The 20,385-nt window shown below is 41.6% G+C and overlaps 1 protein-coding gene across 1 annotated transcript in view; it reads right to left on the bottom strand.

The window, feature by feature from the left end:
• Window positions 1-20,385, bottom strand: part of LOC116988426 (mannosyl-oligosaccharide 1,2-alpha-mannosidase IA-like) — a 78,138-nt gene that overhangs the window by 4,481 nt on the left and 53,272 nt on the right. The window contains exons 7-11 of the mRNA XM_033045109.1: window positions 20,221-20,314; window positions 10,963-11,078; window positions 5,245-5,464; window positions 1,993-2,165; window positions 1,707-1,822 (exon numbers count right to left, since the gene is read on the bottom strand). Of these exons, the coding sequence (XP_032901000.1) occupies window positions 1,707-1,822; window positions 1,993-2,165; window positions 5,245-5,464; window positions 10,963-11,078; window positions 20,221-20,314 (719 nt within the window). The remainder of the gene's footprint in view (window positions 1-1,706; window positions 1,823-1,992; window positions 2,166-5,244; window positions 5,465-10,962; window positions 11,079-20,220; window positions 20,315-20,385) is intronic.

The raw sequence follows: 20,385 nt of genomic DNA, 5'->3' as shown, positions 1-20,385 counted from the left end.
GAACTCTGCAGCACGGATTATCACATGCACAAAGTCCACTAATCATGTCACACCCCTGCTGATTCAATTACACTGGCTCCCTGTGTCACAAAGGATTAACTTTAAAATTGTATTATTAACATTTAAAGCGCTTCTTAACCTTTCCCCAGTTTATCTCACCGACCTCCTTGAGACTTACACCCCCTCCCGTTCCCTGCGGTCTTCATCAGCAGGTCTACTGGCACTACCACCCATCAACCTCAGCACAATGGGTGCCAGGGCCTTCTCCCACGCTGCACCTAAACTTTGGAATTCACTACCCCCTCACATCCGCATACTGGACTCCATGACAGAATTCAAAACCGTTCTTAAAACCCATCTTTTTAAACTAGCTTACTCATTGTAACTGCAACAACTGCATCTTATTTTATATCAATCTTAACTCGTTGTGCTATGCTTTGTTGCTTATTGTATGTTTTATTGTTGATTTTTTAATTACTGGTGCTTTGTTGCTTATTGTATGTTTATTACTGATATTATGTGATGTAAGGTGACCTTGAGTGTCTTGAAAGGCGCCATTAAATAAAATGTATTATTTTTATTATTTATATATATTCAATACTTGTTTTAGTGAAGAGCTGCTTATATGTTCAAAATGAGGACCCACACAGCTTTTACTAATTTTACATATCTAATTTTCACATAGAAACACACATCTATACCAGGACCTGCCTTGTATTCCATCCTTATACAATGGCAATGGTTTGGGCTAGTTGCAGTTAGTCTGTCATTCTAGGCAGCTGTCAATTACAAATTCAATGCACATTTTTATGTGGTGATCATTTTTGAATTTGTTTATTATGCTGCAGTTTTCTCCTACTGAATGAAAATCGATAAGGTCGTGCCAATTTCTTGGGTGCTATAAGATCCATTAAAGTTCCAAGAAAGCATCAGCACATGCACTTTAGACTCAAAGTCTACTTGCTGGTTTACCACTGCTAACTGTTTGTTGAGTCTAAATGAAGTTATTTGGAATGTAATAAAATGCTTCACTGCTGTCCGGGACTTTTGCACAATCAGCTCTCCCCATACATGGGTGCACTGGTATACATTCTTCCAGGTACTGAGATTGACGGAGAAAGAACAGAAGCTATGCAGAGCATAGTATCTGCTATTATACAATATTTTTTTTCTCAGGTTCTAATTTCACTGAATTGACCTTACAGCAGAAAGTCAAAACAGTTCACTCCAAGCACCATCAAGACAGAGACAACCAAATAGACAGATGTTTGAAGGATGGTCTTAAAGCCTCCTTGATGAAGAATAACATCCCACTAAATTATGCATTCACCTCACCTTTGCCTGCTCAAAACTCACAATGACATTCGTGAGAACCATTCATCAGATATTCAGAAACCCAGCATAAACACTAGAAGGAAATCATAGAAAGCAAGAAGGAATCCTGCCTGTCCTGTCAAGCACTTCCTGCATCACATGTGACAAACTCTGAGGCTCCGATTGGCCTTTTCAGTCACCTTTAAACACTGGAAATGGACTCCAAAGGGCTGCCTTAGATGATAACTTCCTGGACAGTGCCAATCATGGATAAAACCGGTATAGTCCAATTCTGTTTAATTGTGGTATTCTTTGGATGAAATGCTGAGCCATGAATTGTTACAGATTTGGTGTTCTAAGCAGTTTATCCAAATGCATCAGTAGAAACCTACTTCAATGTCTCTGCCAGGAAAAAGCTCTGCTGTACATCATCGTGATGTGGCACGGTACTATAGACATCTCTTATTCCAGAAAATCCAGCCTCTACCCGACAGTGCTGCTCCAGAGCCTGTACAAATTAAAAATAGAGGCGAAATGTATCCTGTTAAATCATGCAGTTAGAGTCTTTAAGTATGCTTGTTCAACACACAGAGAAGTTCCCTGTTCTGAAAATGAGTACTGATTTAACAGATTCACAAAATGCATTGTTAAAAAACAAATTGAATGGTCTTCACGTACCTGTACTGCCTCCCAGCCCCACTCTCTGTATCTGGGGTCATGGGTAAATCGCCACAAATGCATGTAGGTCTCAACCACTTCGGGGCGCAGGATGTAATACTTATCATTCATTCTTGTAGCAACAGCATCGGCACCACCATCGAAACGAAATGCTTCAGGACCAAGTTTAGTTGCTAAAAAAAACAATAAGTAGTTGTACGTTCAAAAAAATTACAACATTAAAATAATATTGCTTAAATGAGTATGTAATTTCACTGAAGAATTAGAATCACTGACCCATCAGGATTTCTCCCCCAATCTCATCCTCTCTAGATTGATTCATTTCTAGCAGCTTCCATGACTTAACGGACTCAATTATTTCACTTACGCACTCTAAACTATCTTCCTCTGAACTTGCACACTCCATGTACTAAGGACCAATCCCAACAATGTTATCAAACCTGGTATTATTATTATTGAATACCAAAATTATCCCTACCATCTGAGGGATGAACCCCAGCACCCAGACCCACCTTATGGCACTTCTGGATCACACTCCTATCCCTGAATACCAGGTTCCAAGACAACACTGACCTTATTTCACCAAGATGTTCCCTCGAAGCATCCAGCCTCCTAGATCCTTAACGTGCACAACCTGCTTTAACACCTTCCCCAAATCAGAACATATAGTTTCAGCCTGTTCTTGTCTCAAGGTGAATACGAGAATATGATTGGAACTGCAGCATGTTGCATGCATTAGTGTTGAATGAGCCTTGACTTCCTAATCTAAAGAGGATTTCATGGAAGCCATGGGATTAAGGCATAGTTGTGATGCCTTAGACCACATATGAATTATTAAAGAGGTATTCGTGGTTTACAAGCGCATTAAGTTGGATAAATCCCTAGGGCCTGACGGAGTGCATCCTCAGACCTTGTGGGATGTTTGGGAGGAAATTGAGGAAGCCTTTGCAAGGATATTTCACTCATCTTTAGCCACAAGTGAAGTTCCAGAAGACTGGAGAGCAGCTAATGTCGTACTGTTGTTTAAAAAGAGCAACAAGGACAAGCCTGGGAACTACAAGCCAATGAGCCTGATGCCAGTGGTGGAAAGGCTGTGGAAGGGATTCTCAGGGACAGGATCATCAGCATTTGGTCAGGCAGGGACTGATTAGGCATAGTCAGGATGGCTTTGTTCATGGGAAATCAGTCTCGTAAATGTAATACTACCACTAACCTTCAAGGCATTGTACACTTTTTCTTTAATGTTAGAAACCATTCTTACCCTTAATCCATTTTTACTCGACTTTTGGCAACCTGTGGCCTCATATCATTGTAATTCCCTTTATTTATATTTTAAAGACCAAATTCAGTGGTAGGCTTTTCATCCTCAAATTTGAAATTCTACCATGGCAATCATTGCTTCCGAGAGCATCCTTGTGAATTAATTAATTAATTATCCAGTGTTATTACAAAATACTAGAATAGCCTGTTACCTGTTTGGTTTTTCGACCCATTGCACCAACAAAACATTCTAAAAAATTGTATAAAATATTCTAGGAACACAACCTCAATGCTACTGTTGCAATTTGCTTTGTCCAAAGTAAATGATGACTAGAATCGCCCATAATTATTGCAGTACCTGTCTTACAAACCCTCAATATTTCTCGATTAATGTTTTGTCATAGTGTAACCACTGTTAGTGTGTCAATATATTGCTCCTACCCATAATTTCCAACCCTTATTAACACTTATCTACACCCACACCTATCCATATCTTGAGTTTCTGAAAGAGTATCATTCCTCACCATCACACTGATCTTTATTAACAGATGAACCCCGCCTTCTTTTTATTTCTGTTTATCCTTCTAAAATATCAAATACAGTAAATTTTCGTTATGACGGACCATAGAGGGGGGAATGGTGTCAATTTCCCGTTCTAACCGAGCGAGTTATTATCATTGTATGCAGTTGAAATGAAGAACTGCAGATGGTGGTTACTACACAAATGGACACAAAGTGCTAAGCCACTCAGCGGGTCAGGCAGCATAGCTGGAGAACATGGATAGCTTACGTTTTGCGTCGGGATACCTCTTCAGGCTAATTTAGTAAGCGGAATTACTCGAGGACTTTGTGTTGTTTCACCTTAAAACTAGGCACCGATGCTGCTGCTCTGTGCCAGTGAGCTCTTATTCATCGGTTGATGTGGCTGTTGGTGCAGGTCATATTGTAGCCCTTGGGGACAGCACTTTCTCCACCTACAAGAAGTGCTCAGTATCTGCGGTGCATTCCCCCTTCTCTCCTGCTGCCACTTCCAAAGTGGATTATGTTATCGACTCCGGGGGAGGAGGACGGACGAGGAGGTGGGAGGGTGAAAAGAGGCCGAGTGGACAGAGTGATGGGAGGAGGAGACGGCGACGGTCGAATGGGGCGTGGATAGAGTGATGGGTTGAAAGGAAGCAGCAGCAAGTGGGAGGGGAGGGAGCCCCACAGTGACCGAGTGCACCCTATCAGTGGCAGCGGCCTGAATAAAATGCTGTCCCAGGTGGCTACAATGTGAGCCACAACAGCCATGTCACCAGAACGTGCGATGGGTGAAGAAGGCCTTGCTTGCGTACCTTGCGAATCGGGGGTAAGGTCGGAAGCCAGGTCTCAAAATGGCCGGAGAGACGGTGTGAGCTGGGGTTGGGTCAGCTGGCCCGTCCACTATATCCAAAATCCGTATGAAGAGGTCCGTTAAAACGAAGATTTACTCTACGCTGAATATTTAGTTCCCATCATTAATCATTTTCCCATCACGCAGATTACAGGTTAGATTACAGTTATTTGGTTTTGTGACGGATAAAAATGATCTACTACTGCAGTATATTAGCTATGTGCAGTGTAATAAATGCAATCGCGAGAAGTAACAAAAAAGAATTCTCTATAAACATAATGATTTATTTGTAAAAAAATCCTTTATTCATTTTCTGACTGGTATCATCTGTTGTTAAATACTAATACATTTATTACCCTGTGTAAGAAAGAACTGCAGATGCTGGTTTAAATCGAAGGTAGACAAAAAATGCTGGAGTAACTCAGCAGGTGAGGCAGCATCTCTGTAGAAAAGGAATGGGCGACGTTTCGGTTCGAGACTGAAGAAGGGTCTCGACCCGAAACGAGTTGGAAGAAGGATCTCGACCCGAAACATTGCCCATTGCTTTTCTCCAGAGATGCTGCCTCGCCCACGTTTATTACCCTAGTCAGTGGAATGATTTTGAGGAATAAATCTCTCACCTGAACGTTGGTATGATTCATGGCAGGTGGCAGTGATTTCTGCAGCCAATTCCATATAGTGTTTAGACTGATCTCCTGGTGCATCATCAGCTCCCATGGCTAACATCCCTCCTGAAAAACATGCCAAGTGCCCCATTTTATGGTCCAGTATGCCACCTCTCCACTCTGCAATATAAGTCAAACCACTGGCAGACTTCCTTACTAGGTTTGTCTCTATAGCCTGCAAAAGTACAGAGAACAGTCAATAGTTAATGCTGAACTACCTGCCATTCAAATGAATAAATCTGGCATTACATGGTTGCAATGATTATATATCAAGCTTTTGAGCTCAAGTTCTTCTAAATGGCTGTTACAGAGTAACTACTTTTTGTAGCAACTAAAAGTTGCAATAAGAAATTAAGATGTAACCAAATGTAACATTATTATAATTGTTGTAAGGAATGAAACATAGTACCAAGCGATATCACATTTAAAGTAACCAATACCGCAATAAATCCTTTGAAATTGTATTTTTTATTAACAAGGTTAATAATAACTAGATTATTTCTGGAGGCAGCAGTATAAAAGAATAAGAATGCACATGTAAATAAATAGTCAGAGCAAGGAGAAATGACAAGATAAAATTAAAAATAAACAAAGGAGAAACAGAAAAGGCAATTCATTCTCAATTAATGTCAGTGAAAATGGAAATGAAATAGCTAAATTTGCTTCATGTTTGTAAATGCATGGACTGTGATGAATAAGGCCAGTGAACTGAGGCACGGATAACTGCATGGGAATATGATGTGGTGGCGATAACAGATACTTGCTTCAAAACTGGCAGGACCAAGGTATTAGATATTTTTGTACAGTTTACTGGAAAGACAGGAAAGAGAAGAGGACAGGTAGCAGCGATGAGGGAATATTTCAATGTTGGACAGAGAGGATTTGTTTGATTAGACCCAGAAACAGTAGAAAGAACACCGTATTCCAGGAGCATTCCACAGGTGACCAATGAGTGGGAGCTACATATAAGTGAAAATGTTCAGGGAGATTAAGAAAATTGTTGGATAATTGGGATGGAATTCTTTAATTATCCCAATGTAAACTGCAATAGTACATGTTCTGGGTGGAGAAGATGAAGAATTTATAAAATATATTTCGAGAGTAATTTTATAGAAGGATCAATCCAAAATGAAAAGTAATTAATCGGAAGAATATCAATTTGAATAGAATGATATGGATCAGGTAAATGTTTTTCAGGTAAACCTGTAACAGAACAATGTGCCACCTTTATGGAACAGATAGTTCAGGCACATTTACATGAGCGAAAAGGAGACCAAACAAGTCCAGAAATCCCTGGGTAACAAAAGATAGCAGAGGATGAGACCAAATAAGTCTCTGTATGACAAGTATGGGGTTGTATGTACCAGCAGGAAATGTATAAGTTAAGGTAAACTAGCAGAATCTGTTAAGGGTTAATCATGATTTGATAGCAATTTTATTGCAATTTTTGATGAGGTAGCAGATGATAATGCAGTCAGTGTGGAGTGTGTGGACTTCAAGAAAGCTTTTGATAAACAAGATTATCACAAAGTTGAAGCACAAGGCATTAAAGCAGTACTCATAGCATGGATACAATAACTAACTGAAACCTTTAAATGTATCTCAATTCCTCAAGAATTTAAAGCTCTCCTAGTAGGACCATCTCTTTGTTTTCACTATCTTTCTATTTTCCTATTTGCTGATAGTAATACTAATTGGGTGTACTTCAGTATTTAGTACATTGGTTTACTACACTGTGATGTCTTGCTCAGTTCCCCATCAGCTGCACTGTAAGACATTTTAGTCTTTCCATCTATAGGAGCATGACCTCCAGCAATGCCACCTTCCCCTCAGAATATCCTGGAGGAACAACGTGGCATCTTTGACTCCATCACCAAGGAGACCACATATCATTATGAAAGAATGTCCAAGATAACAGAAATGCCTATTTGCTCCTCTAACTACTGCATCCCCAGTCCCATTCAACGGAATCATACTTGACACAGATTTTGCTTTGATTGTATTCCTACGAGGAATCAAAGTCTTCACCAGTAATTAGAGTTGAATGCCCAGTAAAGCGTATGAAACACTAATGGGCCTCCTACATGATCTACCATTCTCCAGACTACTTAGTGATCCTTTTTTGCCAGCGGACTTATTTTGATGTTGATTGACTTATATTACTTGTATAACAATTAGCCTCTTTGATATAGTAACTGCTGCTCAATGTCTAAAATCCGAATTCTTTCAGTTGATGCTACCTTCTGAATGTGTGGTTCTACAGGGACATCCCAGATTCCCACACGTGTTCAATGGAACAATAGAGCTCTTCCATGTGCACAATTCCACATTTAAAAAAAAATCCAACACTCTCTCAGCCCCATACTTAACGGACCTATTTAATTATTAATTTAGTTGTTATTTTCTTCCACATTGGTGGCCGATTAGGAAGAGGGGAGATGCAACGAGACCTGCGTGTCATGGTACACCAGTCATTGAAAGTAGGCATGCAGGTGCAGCAGGCAGTGAAGAAAGCGAATGGTATATTAACATTCATAGCAAAGGGATTTGAGTATAGGAGCAGGGAGGCTCTGCTGCAGTTGTACAGGGTCTTGGTGAGACCACACCTGGAGTATTGCGTACAGTTTTGGTCTCCTAATCTGAAGAAAGACATTTTTGCCATAGAGGGAGTACAGAGAAGGTTCACCAGACTGATTCCTCGGATGTCAGGACTTTCATATGGAGAACGACTGGATAGACTCGGCTTATAAAACGTACAAAATTCTTAAGGGGTTGGACAGGCTAGATGCAGAAAGATTGTTCCCGATGTTGGGGAAGTCCAGAACAAGGGATCACAGTTTAAGGATAAGGGGGAAATCTTTTATGACCGAGATGAGGAAAACATTTTTCACACAGAGTGGTGAATCTCTGGAATTCTCTGCCACAGAAGGTAGTTGAGGCCAGTTCATTGGCTATATTTAAGAGGGAGTTAGATGTGGCCCTTGTGGCTAAAGGGATCAGGGGGTATGGAGAGAAGGCAGGTACAGGATACTGAGTTGGATGATCAGCCATGATCATATTGAATGGCGGTGCAGGCTCGAAGGGCCAAATGGCCTACTCCTGCATCTATTTTCTATGTTTCTATACTCGCTAGAATTTAGAAGATTGAGGGGGGTCTTATAGAAACGTACAAAATTCTTAAGGGGTTGGACAGGCTAGATGCAGGAAGATTGTTCCCGATGTTGGGGAAGTCCAGAACAAGGGGTCACAGTTTAAGGATAAGGGGGAAATCTTTTAGGACCAAGATGAGAAAAACATTTTTCGCACAGAGAGTGGTGAATCTCTGGAATTCTCTGCCACAGAAGGTAGTTGAGGCCAGTTCATTGGGTATATTTAAGAGGGAGTTAGATGTGGCCCTTGTGGCTAAAGGGATCAGGGGGTATGGAGAGAAGGCAGGTACAGGATACTGAGTGGATGACCAGCCATGATCATATTGAATGGCGGTGCAGACTCCTGCACCTATTTTCTATGTTTCTATGTTTCATCATTTAGCTCTATCTGTATTTATTTTTAATACTGAGCAATAACTTAGTAAGAGGAATATACATGATGGGATAATATATGTAGATGTGTGTGTGTGTGTGTGTGTGTGTGTGTGTGTGTGTGTGTGTGTGTGTGTGTGTGCTTCAGACTGATGTCAGGGGAGGGGGCGGGACAAAGATAGAATGTAGTCGGAGACAGTAAGACTGGTGGAAGAACTGGGAAGGGGGAGGAGAAGGGAAGAGAGGGAAAGCAAGGGCTATTTGAAGGATCAGCGGATACAATAGATGAGGTTGGAGGAGGTGCAAGTGAACCTCTACCTCATCTGGAAAGACTGTTGGGGTCCTTGCATGGAGTCTTGTAGGGAGGGGGGGGGTAAAGGGACAGGTGTTGCATCTCCTGCGGTTGCAGGGGAAAGTACTTGGGGAGGGAGTGGTTTGGATGGGAAGGGATGTGTTGACCAGGGAGTTGCGGAGGGAATAGTCTCTGCTGAAAGCAGAAAGGGGTGGCGATGGGAAGATGTGGCCAGTAGTGGGATCCCGTTGGAGGTGTCGAAAATGTTGGAGAATTATATGCTGTATGCGATGGCTGATGGGGTGGTAGGTGAGGACAAGGGGGTGGCTTTGTCCTTGTTGCGAATAGGGGGAGGGGGAGCAAGAGCGGTGCTGCGGGATATCAAAGAGACCCTAGTGAGAGCTTTTGGGACAAAGACCCATCATTTGTTTATTTGCCTCTGTACGCCACAATTTGAGATTTGTAATAGAAAAAAAATCACATGTGGTTAAAGTGCACACTGTCAGATTTTATTAAAGGGTATTTTTATACATTTTGATTTCACCATGTAGAAATAACAGCTGTGTTTATACAGAGTTCCCCCAATGTTTGGGACACATGGCTTCACAGGTGTTTGTAATTGCTCAGGTGTGTCTCCTTAATGCATGTATAAGAGAGCTCCCAGCACCTAGTCTTTCCTCCAGTCTTTCCATCACCTTTGGAAACTTTTATTGCTGTTTATCAACATTAAATACCAAAGTTGTGCCAATGAAAGTCAAAGAAGCCATTACGAGACTGAGAACAAGAATAAAACTGTTAGAGACAACAACCAAACCTTCGGCTTACCAAAATCAACTGGTTGGAACATCATTAAAAAGAAAGAGAGCACTGGTGAGCTTACTAATCGCAAAGGAACTGGCAGACCAAGGAAGACCTCCACAGCTGATGACAGAATTCTCTCTATAATAAAGAAAAATCCCCAAACACCTCTCCGATGGATCAGAAACACTCTTCAGGAGTCAGGTGTGGATTTGCAATGACTACTGTCTGCAGAAGACTTCACGAACAGAAATACAGAGGCTACACTGCAAGATGCAAACCACTGGTCAGTCACAAAAATAGGATGGCCAGGTTACAGTTTGCCAAGAAGTATGTAAAAGAGCAACCACAGTTCTGGAAAAAGGTCTCGTGGACAGATGAGACAAACATTAACTTATATCAGAGTGATGGCAAGAGCAAAGTATGGAGGAGAGAAGGACCTGCCCAAGATCCAAAGCATACCACTTCATCTGTGAAACACGGTGGTGGGGGTGTTATGGCCTAGGCATGTATGGCTGCTGAAGGTACTGGCTCATTTATCTTCATTGATGATACGACTGCTGATGGTAGTAGCATAATGAATTCTGAAGTGTATAGACACATCCTATCTGCTGAACCCAATTGAGCATGTCTTTTATATGCTAAAGAGAAAACTGAAGGGGACTACCCCCCAAAACAAGCAGAAACTAAAGATGGCTGCAATACAGGCCTGGCAGAGCATCACCAGAGAAGACACCCAGCAACTGGTGATGTCCATGAATCGCAGATTTCAAGCAGTCATTGCATGCAAAAGATGTGCACATGTGATTTTTTTCTAATACAATTCTCACATTGTGGAGTACAGAGGCAAATAAATAAATGATGGGTCTTTGTCCCAAACATTATGGAGGGTGCTGTGTGTGTGTGTGTGTGTGTGTGTGTGTGTGCGTGCGTGCGTGTGCGTGTGTATATATAGGCTCATCATAAACAAAATGGTCTTCCAATGCTTCAAGCTTTCATGAATTCACAACTAAATTTGCTAGGTTCCACAGGAATATTTCAAGGATTTGAGAAGTTCTGTACCTGTAAAGCCTCGTAATACATAGTTTTAGCTTCTTCATCAGTTTTGTCAGACATAAGCCAGGATTTGATCAAATATTCATAGAAACTGTCCCCAAGTCCACCAATGGATACATGATCTAGAAAATAGAAATAATGAAAGGCATAGTTAGTTATCAGGTGTTGGATTTTGCCCCACTTTGTTATTATGCGTGAAAAACGATTACTAGTTCTTTATAATCTAACTAAAATACCACTGCAAAAATAAACCAGTTGATTCTGAGAAGTGAATCATGTTGAAACATCCTCCCTTATAACCTGCTGGAAGAATGTACTGCCATTTTATTTGTCTACAAAATGTATCTCAACACAAGTTTTACTCACTAAACTCCATGTTTCCTTTATGAAAAACTAGAAACATCTCCTAGCTCCTGGAGTCAGTGTTTTTAGGACAATACTTTCCTGGTAGATCAAACCACTCACATTGCAATTAGTCTCTCTGATGTAATATAGTAATAGCAGCTGCTGCTCAATGTCTAAAATCTGAGAAACGACCATTAAAACTGTTCCAATCTCATCTTTCACCGCATGAGCACATACCTGGTATCTTCCTGACTGCTTCCTATTCCAGAGCTTCAAATGGTGTAGGTTTACAGAGCCCCTGTGAAGCAGATGACATGGCTACAAAAGAAAGCCATGCTACACTACAACGGTGTCCATCAAAATACTTGGAATTGCCCCAACAAGCTTGAGCCAACCTTGAGTATATAATATTTGTTATGTGATTAGTCTAAAAGAAAGAAAGACTTGCATTTATATACTGCTTTTCAGGACCTCCGAGGGGTGGGAGATTGCAACCTTCACGTGATCCACCCTGTTTCGACAAATGCAATCAACCCGGCGTGCACAATCAAATAAGATCAAATAGACCAAGTTGTCCGACAACTTTAGGCTATGCACACCATACGCAAGAAGAAGAAGGACCTCCGAGAGCTGAAAGCACCTCATAATCAACAAAGAACTTCTTAAAAATGGTTGCAGTCTTCATGTTGATAACCACAACACCCAATTTGAATATACCAAAGTCCTATAGGAAGCAGAGCACTAGTAACTATATAATTATGTATGTTGAGGATAAATATTGGTCAGGCCATCAGGGAGAATTTTCCTGCTCCATTTTTAAACTGGGCCATAGGATGATTTAAATTCACAAATCTGGGCCAATAAATACTAAAGTATGGTATCAATTCCCTAAATGTTGTACATTTGGAAAATCAGGATAGGATGTTTTATTGCTCATCATGTAATTCTAAACAGTACGGAAATTCTGTTTTAAAATTCTAATACAAACTTTCTAGTGTAATAATGTTTTCTTCATTGCTTAATGAACCAAGATTAATTAGTAACCTTACACAAAACTGCAGTTATAATCTGAAATAATTGAATTTCATATTTAAGACAAACATGAATGGTGTTCAAATCTAGACCTAAATTAAAACAAAATCAACTACGTGTATATGACTAAGGCACCTGGAAATTGGATTAATAGATACAATGGCAAGAATAACATCTTCCAGGAAAAGTGATCCAATGATAGCAACTAAATATAGTATCAAATCAAAAGAGACATAAAGCAGCGATGGGGAAGGTTTCAGACATCAAAATATGATCATGAAATGTAAAAAAGGAAGAGTAAACCAAAAACAACTCAGTACTCCCGTACAATTTCATCATTGCCTTTTCGACATTAATCCCTTCACAATAAAAACTGGCATACTGCTTGATTTCCAAGATGCTTATTGCATATGAGCAATTCAAGCTATTCAAGGACACCAGGGGCCCTTTGAATAGCAATAATTAATTGTCTCTTAACTTTTAAAATATATTCCATTGTCCTCAGAAAGGAATAACTGCATAACCCTAAATTACTTTTGCCATCTTGCCCATTCAATTGACATATACGCATGATTGGGGTGTTATGTTTCAAGTGTTACGGGAAAATTGTGTTCCTAAAAAATCGTCCGTGTTGCAATTTTCCATAATGCAGTCACATCATCTGTGCATACATCAAAAAATGCAGACATTCAAAAGGTGGAGTTATTGACTTAATGCATAAAACTGAACTGACGGGGGTTTTCTCAAATGATGAGAGGTTGAGTAATATTAATGTTCAATGAGATCAAAATATTTATGTGCAGAAATACTGAGAGGCAAGATGAAATAGGGGAGCAAGTATGATGGCTTTTAACATGCGAAGAATTGAGTACTGCAGTAATGTTACACTAACATAGAAAATAGGTGCAGGAGTAGGTCATTTGGCCCTTCGAGCCATGGCTGATCATCCAAAATCAGTACCTCGTTCCAGCTTTTACCCCATATCCCTTGATTCCTTTAGCCCTAAAAGCTAAATCTAACTCTCTCTTGAACACATCCAGTGAATTGGCCTCCACTGCCTTCTGATGCAGAGATTTCCACAGATTCACAACTCTCCGGGTGAAAAGGTTTTTTTTCATCTCAGTCCTAAATGGCCTACCCCTTATTCTTAAACTGTGACCCCTGGTTCTGGACTCCCCCAATATCGGGAACATTTTTCCTGAATCTACCCTGTCCAATCCTCTAAGAATTTTATGTTTCTATAAGATCCCCTCTCATCCTTCTAAATTCCAGTGAATATAAGCCCAGTCGACCCATTCTTTCAACATACGTCAGAATTGACCTGGTGAACCTACACTGCCCACCCTCAATAAAAATAATGTCCTTCCGCAAATTAGGAGACCAAAATTGCACACAATACTCCAGGCACGGTCTCACCAGGGCCCTGTACAACTGCAGTAGGATCTCCTTGCTCCTAAACCCAAATCCTCTCGCAATGGCCAACATGCTATTGGCTTTCTTCACTGCCTACTGCACGTGCATGCTTATTTTCAGTGACTGATGTACAAGCATACCCAGGTCTCATTGCACCTTGTCCTAATCTGACACCATACAGATAATAATCTGCCTTCCTGTTCTTGCCACCAAAGCGGATCTCTTCACATTTAGCCTAATTGTACTGCATCTGCCATGCTTCTGCCCACCCGCCCAACCTATCCAAGTCACCCTGCAGCCTCATGGCATCCTCCTCACAGCTCACATTGCCGCCCAGCTTTGTGTCATCCGCAAACTTAAGAGATATTACATGTCTAAATCGTTAATATATATTGTAAACTAATATTAGACTAGGTAGATACAGCCTCAATGAGACCACACCTGGAAATTCCGGTAGGCGGCGCGACTCTCGTCAGCAGCGGCCTCTGCAGTCCGTCTGCGTTTTTATTATTTTATGTCTATGTTTTTATGTAGTTTTTGTTATTTTTGTTGGGGTATGTGTGTGGGGGGGTGGGGGTGGTGTGGGGGGGGTGTGGGGGGGTTGGGGGTAACTTTTAAATCTCTCCCTGCACGGGAGACCCGACCTTTTCTTTGTCGGGTCTCCGTTGTCGTTGGGGCTGCAACGAGGAGCGGCCTCCAACAGGAAGACCGGGGGCTGTGGTGCCGACTACTCACCTCACCGTCGCGGAGCTGGCCGAGTCCAGAGCGGGTGGAGCTGTGGTGGACGCTGCTGCGACCCGACCCCCGGAGATTCGGTGGCTGCAACTGCGGGTTTGGCGGGCGGCACCGGGAGCCCGCGGGTCCCTGGAGGGAGACCGCTTTTCGGGGCTTCCGCAGCGGCGACTTCTCCCGCCCGAGTTGCGGGGTTGAAGAGCTGCTGGAGCGGGGCCTTACAGCACCGCCCCGCGCGGCTTGGAATGGCGGCGGGTCTCTGCGAGCGCCCGCCGGGGGCTCTAACACCAAGACCCGGTGCGCGACCTTGCATCACCCGGCGTGGCTTTAATGGCCACGGGACAATCGCCATCGCCCGCCGGGGGCTTTGACTTTGACTCTGACATCGGGGGGGAGAGTGCAGTGGAGAGAGAAGTTTTTTTGGCCTTCCATCACAGCAATGTGATGGATGTTTATGTAAATTATGTTGCGTCTTGGGTCTATTTGTTTGTAATGTATGGCTGCAGAAACGGCATTTCGTTTGGACCTCAAGGGGTCCAAATGACAATAAATTGAATTGTATTGTATTGTAAAAATTGTATAGCTTTTATCTCCTCTTAAAAAGGATTTGCGATTGAGGAGAGTTCAACAAAGATTCATTCAACTGGGTCCTGGCATGGAATGGTGAGCTTGAGGAATGGGGATGCATTAAATAGTCAAGGCCAGTACACTCAAGAGTTAAAAAGAATGAAATGAGATCTCATTGAAATCTACAAATTCTTGCAGGACTTGAACAAAAAAGGAGGATGATTCTCCTGGCTGAGTTGTCTGGAACCAAGAGTCACAGTGCGTGTTAGCCTTTTATAACTGAGATGAGATTTTTTTTTCACACGGGGTTTGGTAAATCTATGGAATGCTCTACCTTGGATGTTTCAAAGACATTCATTCAGTTCATTCAAAACAGATTTTTGGGGATTAATGGAATTCGGCAACTTAATACAGGAAAATAGCATTGATAACTTGGATGAGTTGGGTTGAAGGGAGTGGTTTTGTGCTATGTAACTCCACGATTCTATGACATACAATAATAGCCGTTATCTTAGTGAATCATAGGGGAGAAAACAGAAAGAATCTATTTATTTGAAATAATTAAAACATCGTATGTACAGGATTGCCCTTCACCTGTACCTGATAATTACAATGTCATAAAGTACTAAAGGGATTTGTCAAATGCAACTTTTTTTTTTAATGTTGCTGACCACTATTTAAACAGTTTCTGATTTTATCAAGTACTGAGTTGGTGTAAGCAAACTTAGAAACAGTAGGTAAAAAGTCATGGGTGTTGCACGGAATGGCAATTTGGGTAAAAATGAACTGAGTGGGTTTGAAAGAGACAGAAACAGCATTCTTTCTACCACCTCTGCCTCATTCCAATGGCCTCTGCCTGTCTGCCAGCCAGAGCAGATTGCTGTCACTCGTGCTAGAATGCTATAAGATCATTCCTCGGTCCCCTGTGCTCCAAAGAATAAAGTTCCCTGTGCTCCAAAGAATAGCCTGTCTAACCACTCCCTGTAACTTAGGCCCTCAAGTCCTGGCAACATCCTTCTAAATGTTCCTATGCATAATGATATATTCCCTGCAGCGTGGTGAACAAAACTCAACACAGAACTCCAGGTACAGCCTGGCTCACATCTCATACAACTGTAACATTAAGTCACAACTTCTATATGCACATCCTTGACCAATGAAGATCGGTGTGGCAAAGCCTTCTTCACCATCCTATCTATCTGCAATGTTACTTTCAGTGAACTATGTACTTATATTCCTAGGTCCTTCCATTCACAACACTCCTTAGGGCCCCACCATCCACTGTGAGGACCCTGCCCTGGTTTGACTTCCAAAAAATGCAACACTGTACACTTGCCTGAATGAAACTCCATCTGCCATTCCTCAGCTCACTATTTACTTATATAGGGTATCTGTTACTTGAAACAGAAAATATTAAGACTATGGAAGGACAAAGGGAAGTGAAACAAAAATCAGTTGAATCCTTGTGTGCTTATGATATAAATAGTTTTTTTCTTATTTAGAGCTAGGTTTTAATCCAATCAGCTGTAATTTCTTATTTTTTTTCTAATAATTACTGTTTTAGTTTTAGGTTTTCCTCCTGAGGCTTTAAACATTTTAAATGGTCACTTGGCAATACTGGAAATGAGTTTTCCCAAGTTTCTTTGCAAGATTAGTCCTCTAATCTCTAAACCTAAATTATTTAGGCATTCTTATGAGAGCATACTCTACACAAATTAAATGCTACATTTCTTATATAACAGAAACTATACTTCAGAAATACTTAAAAGGCTATAAAATGCATTGTGACATCCTGAGATTTTGAAAAGTGCTGAATAAAGGCAATTTTTTTGTTTTTAACCCCATTCCACCATGTTGGTTCCCTCTTGAAAGAATTCCATGAGGTTACTTAAGCATGATTTCCTCTTTTTAATTCTAAGCTGCTTCCAAATACTCTAATTGCATGATATCGCAATCCAGATAACAGCAGTGCAATTGGAAAAAGTCAGAGGATCAACCTGCAGATTTTCCAAAGGATGAATTAGAAAGATGGCAGAAGAAACCATTTATGGTCCTGTTGAGTTAGGAAAATTGGGTCTCGAGTCACAGAATGAAAGGACTTTTATACAATTCTATAAATATATCTGATTGTGTCATGCTACTGAACTATGTGAAGTTTTGAACAAATATGATATCAAGTCATTGATAACACACGCAAAAAAGTTACGGCTTATCCATCACCGTCCTTGACCCTGGCGACTGGGCCTGGGCTGGAGCCGAGCCTGGAGCTGGGGTGAGGGCCGAGCCCGGAGCTGGAGTGAGGGCCGAGCCCGGAGCTGGAGTGAGGGCCGAGCCCGGGGCTTGGGATGTGGCCGTAACCAGGGCCGAGAAAGAAGCCGCTGGTGGAACCAAGGACGAGCCTGGGTCCAGGGTCAGGGACGGTGAAGTCAGAACCTGCACTGGAGCCCAGGCGGTGGCCGTGCTGACGGCTGGAGGCTGCTGCTGGAACCAAGGACGAGCCTGGGTCTACAGCTAGGGCCGGGTCGAGTACGAGAAAGAGGCCGAGCTCAAGGCCCTGGTGCTGCTCTACGACCTGGGTAGGTCCTGGGGCAGGGAATCGGAGTGAGGGGAGGAGAATGTGGGAAATTAGAAGGAGGTAGATGGGGTAGGGTCTCTATCCCCCTCCCTATCTACCCCCTCCCCCTCTAACCCCTCCCCCACCCTCTCTACCCCCTTCCCCCTCCTTCTCTACCACCCCTCCTCTCTACCCTCCCTCTCCACCCCTCTCGACCCCCCTCCCCATCCCTCTCTACCCCCCCCTCTGCTGCCCTTCCCTCTCTACCCCTCCTCCCTCTCTACCCCTCCTCCCTCTCTACCCCTCCTCCCTCTCTACCCCTCCTCCCTCTCTACCCTGCCCTCCCTCTCTACCCCCCATCCCTCTACACCCCCTCCCTCTCTACCCCCCTTCCCCCTCTAGGTAGTATTGGGACCTATGGGTGAGTGGTGGAATATTGCGTTTGGGCACGAGCCCTCCTCTGTGCCCCCCCCCCCCCCCCACATTGGGGGACGGGACCCAATGGGTCCCACTTGGTTTAGTTTACTATAAAATTAGCTAACCTAATTCTAGTGTCAGTTGGCTCTAATAATGTGATAACAACCCATATCATTACAGTAGCCGAAGTGACAAAGTGATATTCACAAAATTGGAACATCAGCCATTTTGCAATGAATAGAGCAAAATTAAATGTAAGATATTTAAACAAAGCTTCTTCACACAGTTAAACAAAAGAATATTGTGAATGTATGAATGCACTTAAGATTTTAGTGTTAGAGGCCAGAACAATGGAGAGATGTTATCTGACAGTTGAGGCAAGAATCAAGAGCCTCTAACATTATCACTTTGGGACTGTTATTTAAATTCACCAGTTTTAATTATATTTCAATGCCAGCTGCTTGATTGGAATGGATGGAAAGAGCTATGCATCCACCAGTACCAGCTTGCTCTCCCGCCAGTCTCAATCCGAAACATCAACAATTCCGTTCCTATTTTCTATGTTTCTATAGGCACGGGTTATTGATAGGGGACTATCAGCCACGATCACAATGAATGGGCCGAATGGCCTCCTCCTGCACCTATTTTCTATGTTTCTATGTTTCTTTCTCTGATGCTGCTCAGCTCATTGAGTTTCTCTAACAGTTTTTTTTATATACCTTCCTAGCTGCCAGGATTCCAAAGTCAGGTGACTCTCTGGCTATCACTCTGTAACCAATGTGGTGTAGGGTGGGGGAATGTGTCTCCGAGTGTTCTTAGGATCTTCAAATGGCTTGGCGAGCATTGCAAACCTTAGTTGAAAGTCAGGAGGGAGTAAGTGAAGGAAATGTAGCAAAATGTGAACACAATATTCCAGGCAAATCGGCATTCAAGAATGACAGCAAAAAGGAAAAGGAGGGGAAATAGTGCAGTTAAAAAGGGAGAATATCAGCATAATAGCTTGCAAAGGTTTTTTTGACTTGGCAGAATTAGAATTGGTTTGAGTGTCTGTAGAAGCCGCAGGGGATCATTGATGGCATTTACTTATTAACCTCTGAATAGTAATCATAAGGAATTAACTTAATACTTTATGTCTGTCATAGGAAATGGCAACACATATTTCCCAGAAATACTGGAGAATTAAGAGTCCTGTACAAATGAGAAAGTAAAGGTTAGTACTCATAAAGAAAATTTTAGAGAAGTTAAAGAACCTGATAACTGATAAATCTCAGGACCCCATGATCTATATCCCAGAGGTCTGAAAGAGATGCCAATGGAGATGATGTATTATCTGAAGTTCTACAGATTCTGGATTTCTGCAGATTAGAATGTAGCAAATGTGACCCCACTGTTAAGAAAGGTGAAAGTGAGGAAACAAGGATTGTACCATCAACATTGAGAAAATGCTGGAATCCATAATAAAGGGTGTTATATCAAGACACTTAAATCAATTGATTGAGCAGAATTAACATGAATTTATGAAAAGACAATTATTGTTGATTACCTTCAGGAGTTGTTTAGTGGACATGGAGCCAAATTGTTTTTGTGTTGTACCTTCAATGCATGTATGTGCAAAATGTGCTATTTGTGAATTAACAGAACTGTTTAATGAAAAACAAAAATCACAACACTATTGATTCTATCAACTCACAGGTGCCTGGGTGTTTTCACGGAAAACAGTTTCACAGAACATGCAAGTAACACATTGCTTAGTGCAGAAATTTGAGAGAATAATCTGATTTTAAAATTTCAGTTGGGTTTAACCTAGTATGGCCCTTCTATGAATTTCAATTGGAGCATAGTTGCAATTTAAACTTGGACCTGAGGTATTTGCACGCTGACATAAAGAACTGTGCCATCCAATTTTTTTCAGAGGCTGAAAAACACTTTAACTTCGTTAAAAAGCCTTAGAAGTTAAAATAATCAACCTCAATTTCTGAATCAGTGGATGAATTTCCAATTTGCCTTTGCAGAGCATGCCATAAGCCAAAAACAGCACTTGTACTAATATCATTCATCATCATTCTTTCAATAGCAATTCTTGGTCAGTTCAGATTTTACTAAAGTGGTTTGTTTGTTCTATTTAAGATATGTAGTCAATGGCTGAATTTTGGAAATTAAACCATGGAATCTAAGAGTGTTAATAAAATAGTAGAACTACTTACGCTGTCCCCAGTGACCAGTAACAGGGCTAAGATAATTGGGATAAAGACCATGAGGTTTCTCTAGCCGATTCAGAACTTTCCGGACTCCCATTACCTGAAAATATACAAGTTCAAGTTTAAACACTAAAACCTAGAAATTCAGCTGCATGCTATAATAATAGGAAG

Source organism: Amblyraja radiata, chromosome 27, assembly GCF_010909765.2.
Source record: "Amblyraja radiata isolate CabotCenter1 chromosome 27, sAmbRad1.1.pri, whole genome shotgun sequence".
Taxonomy (NCBI): domain Eukaryota; kingdom Metazoa; phylum Chordata; class Chondrichthyes; order Rajiformes; family Rajidae; genus Amblyraja; species Amblyraja radiata.
Note: the sequence above shows the minus strand (reverse complement) of the source record. Positions and strands in the feature narration are given on the sequence as shown.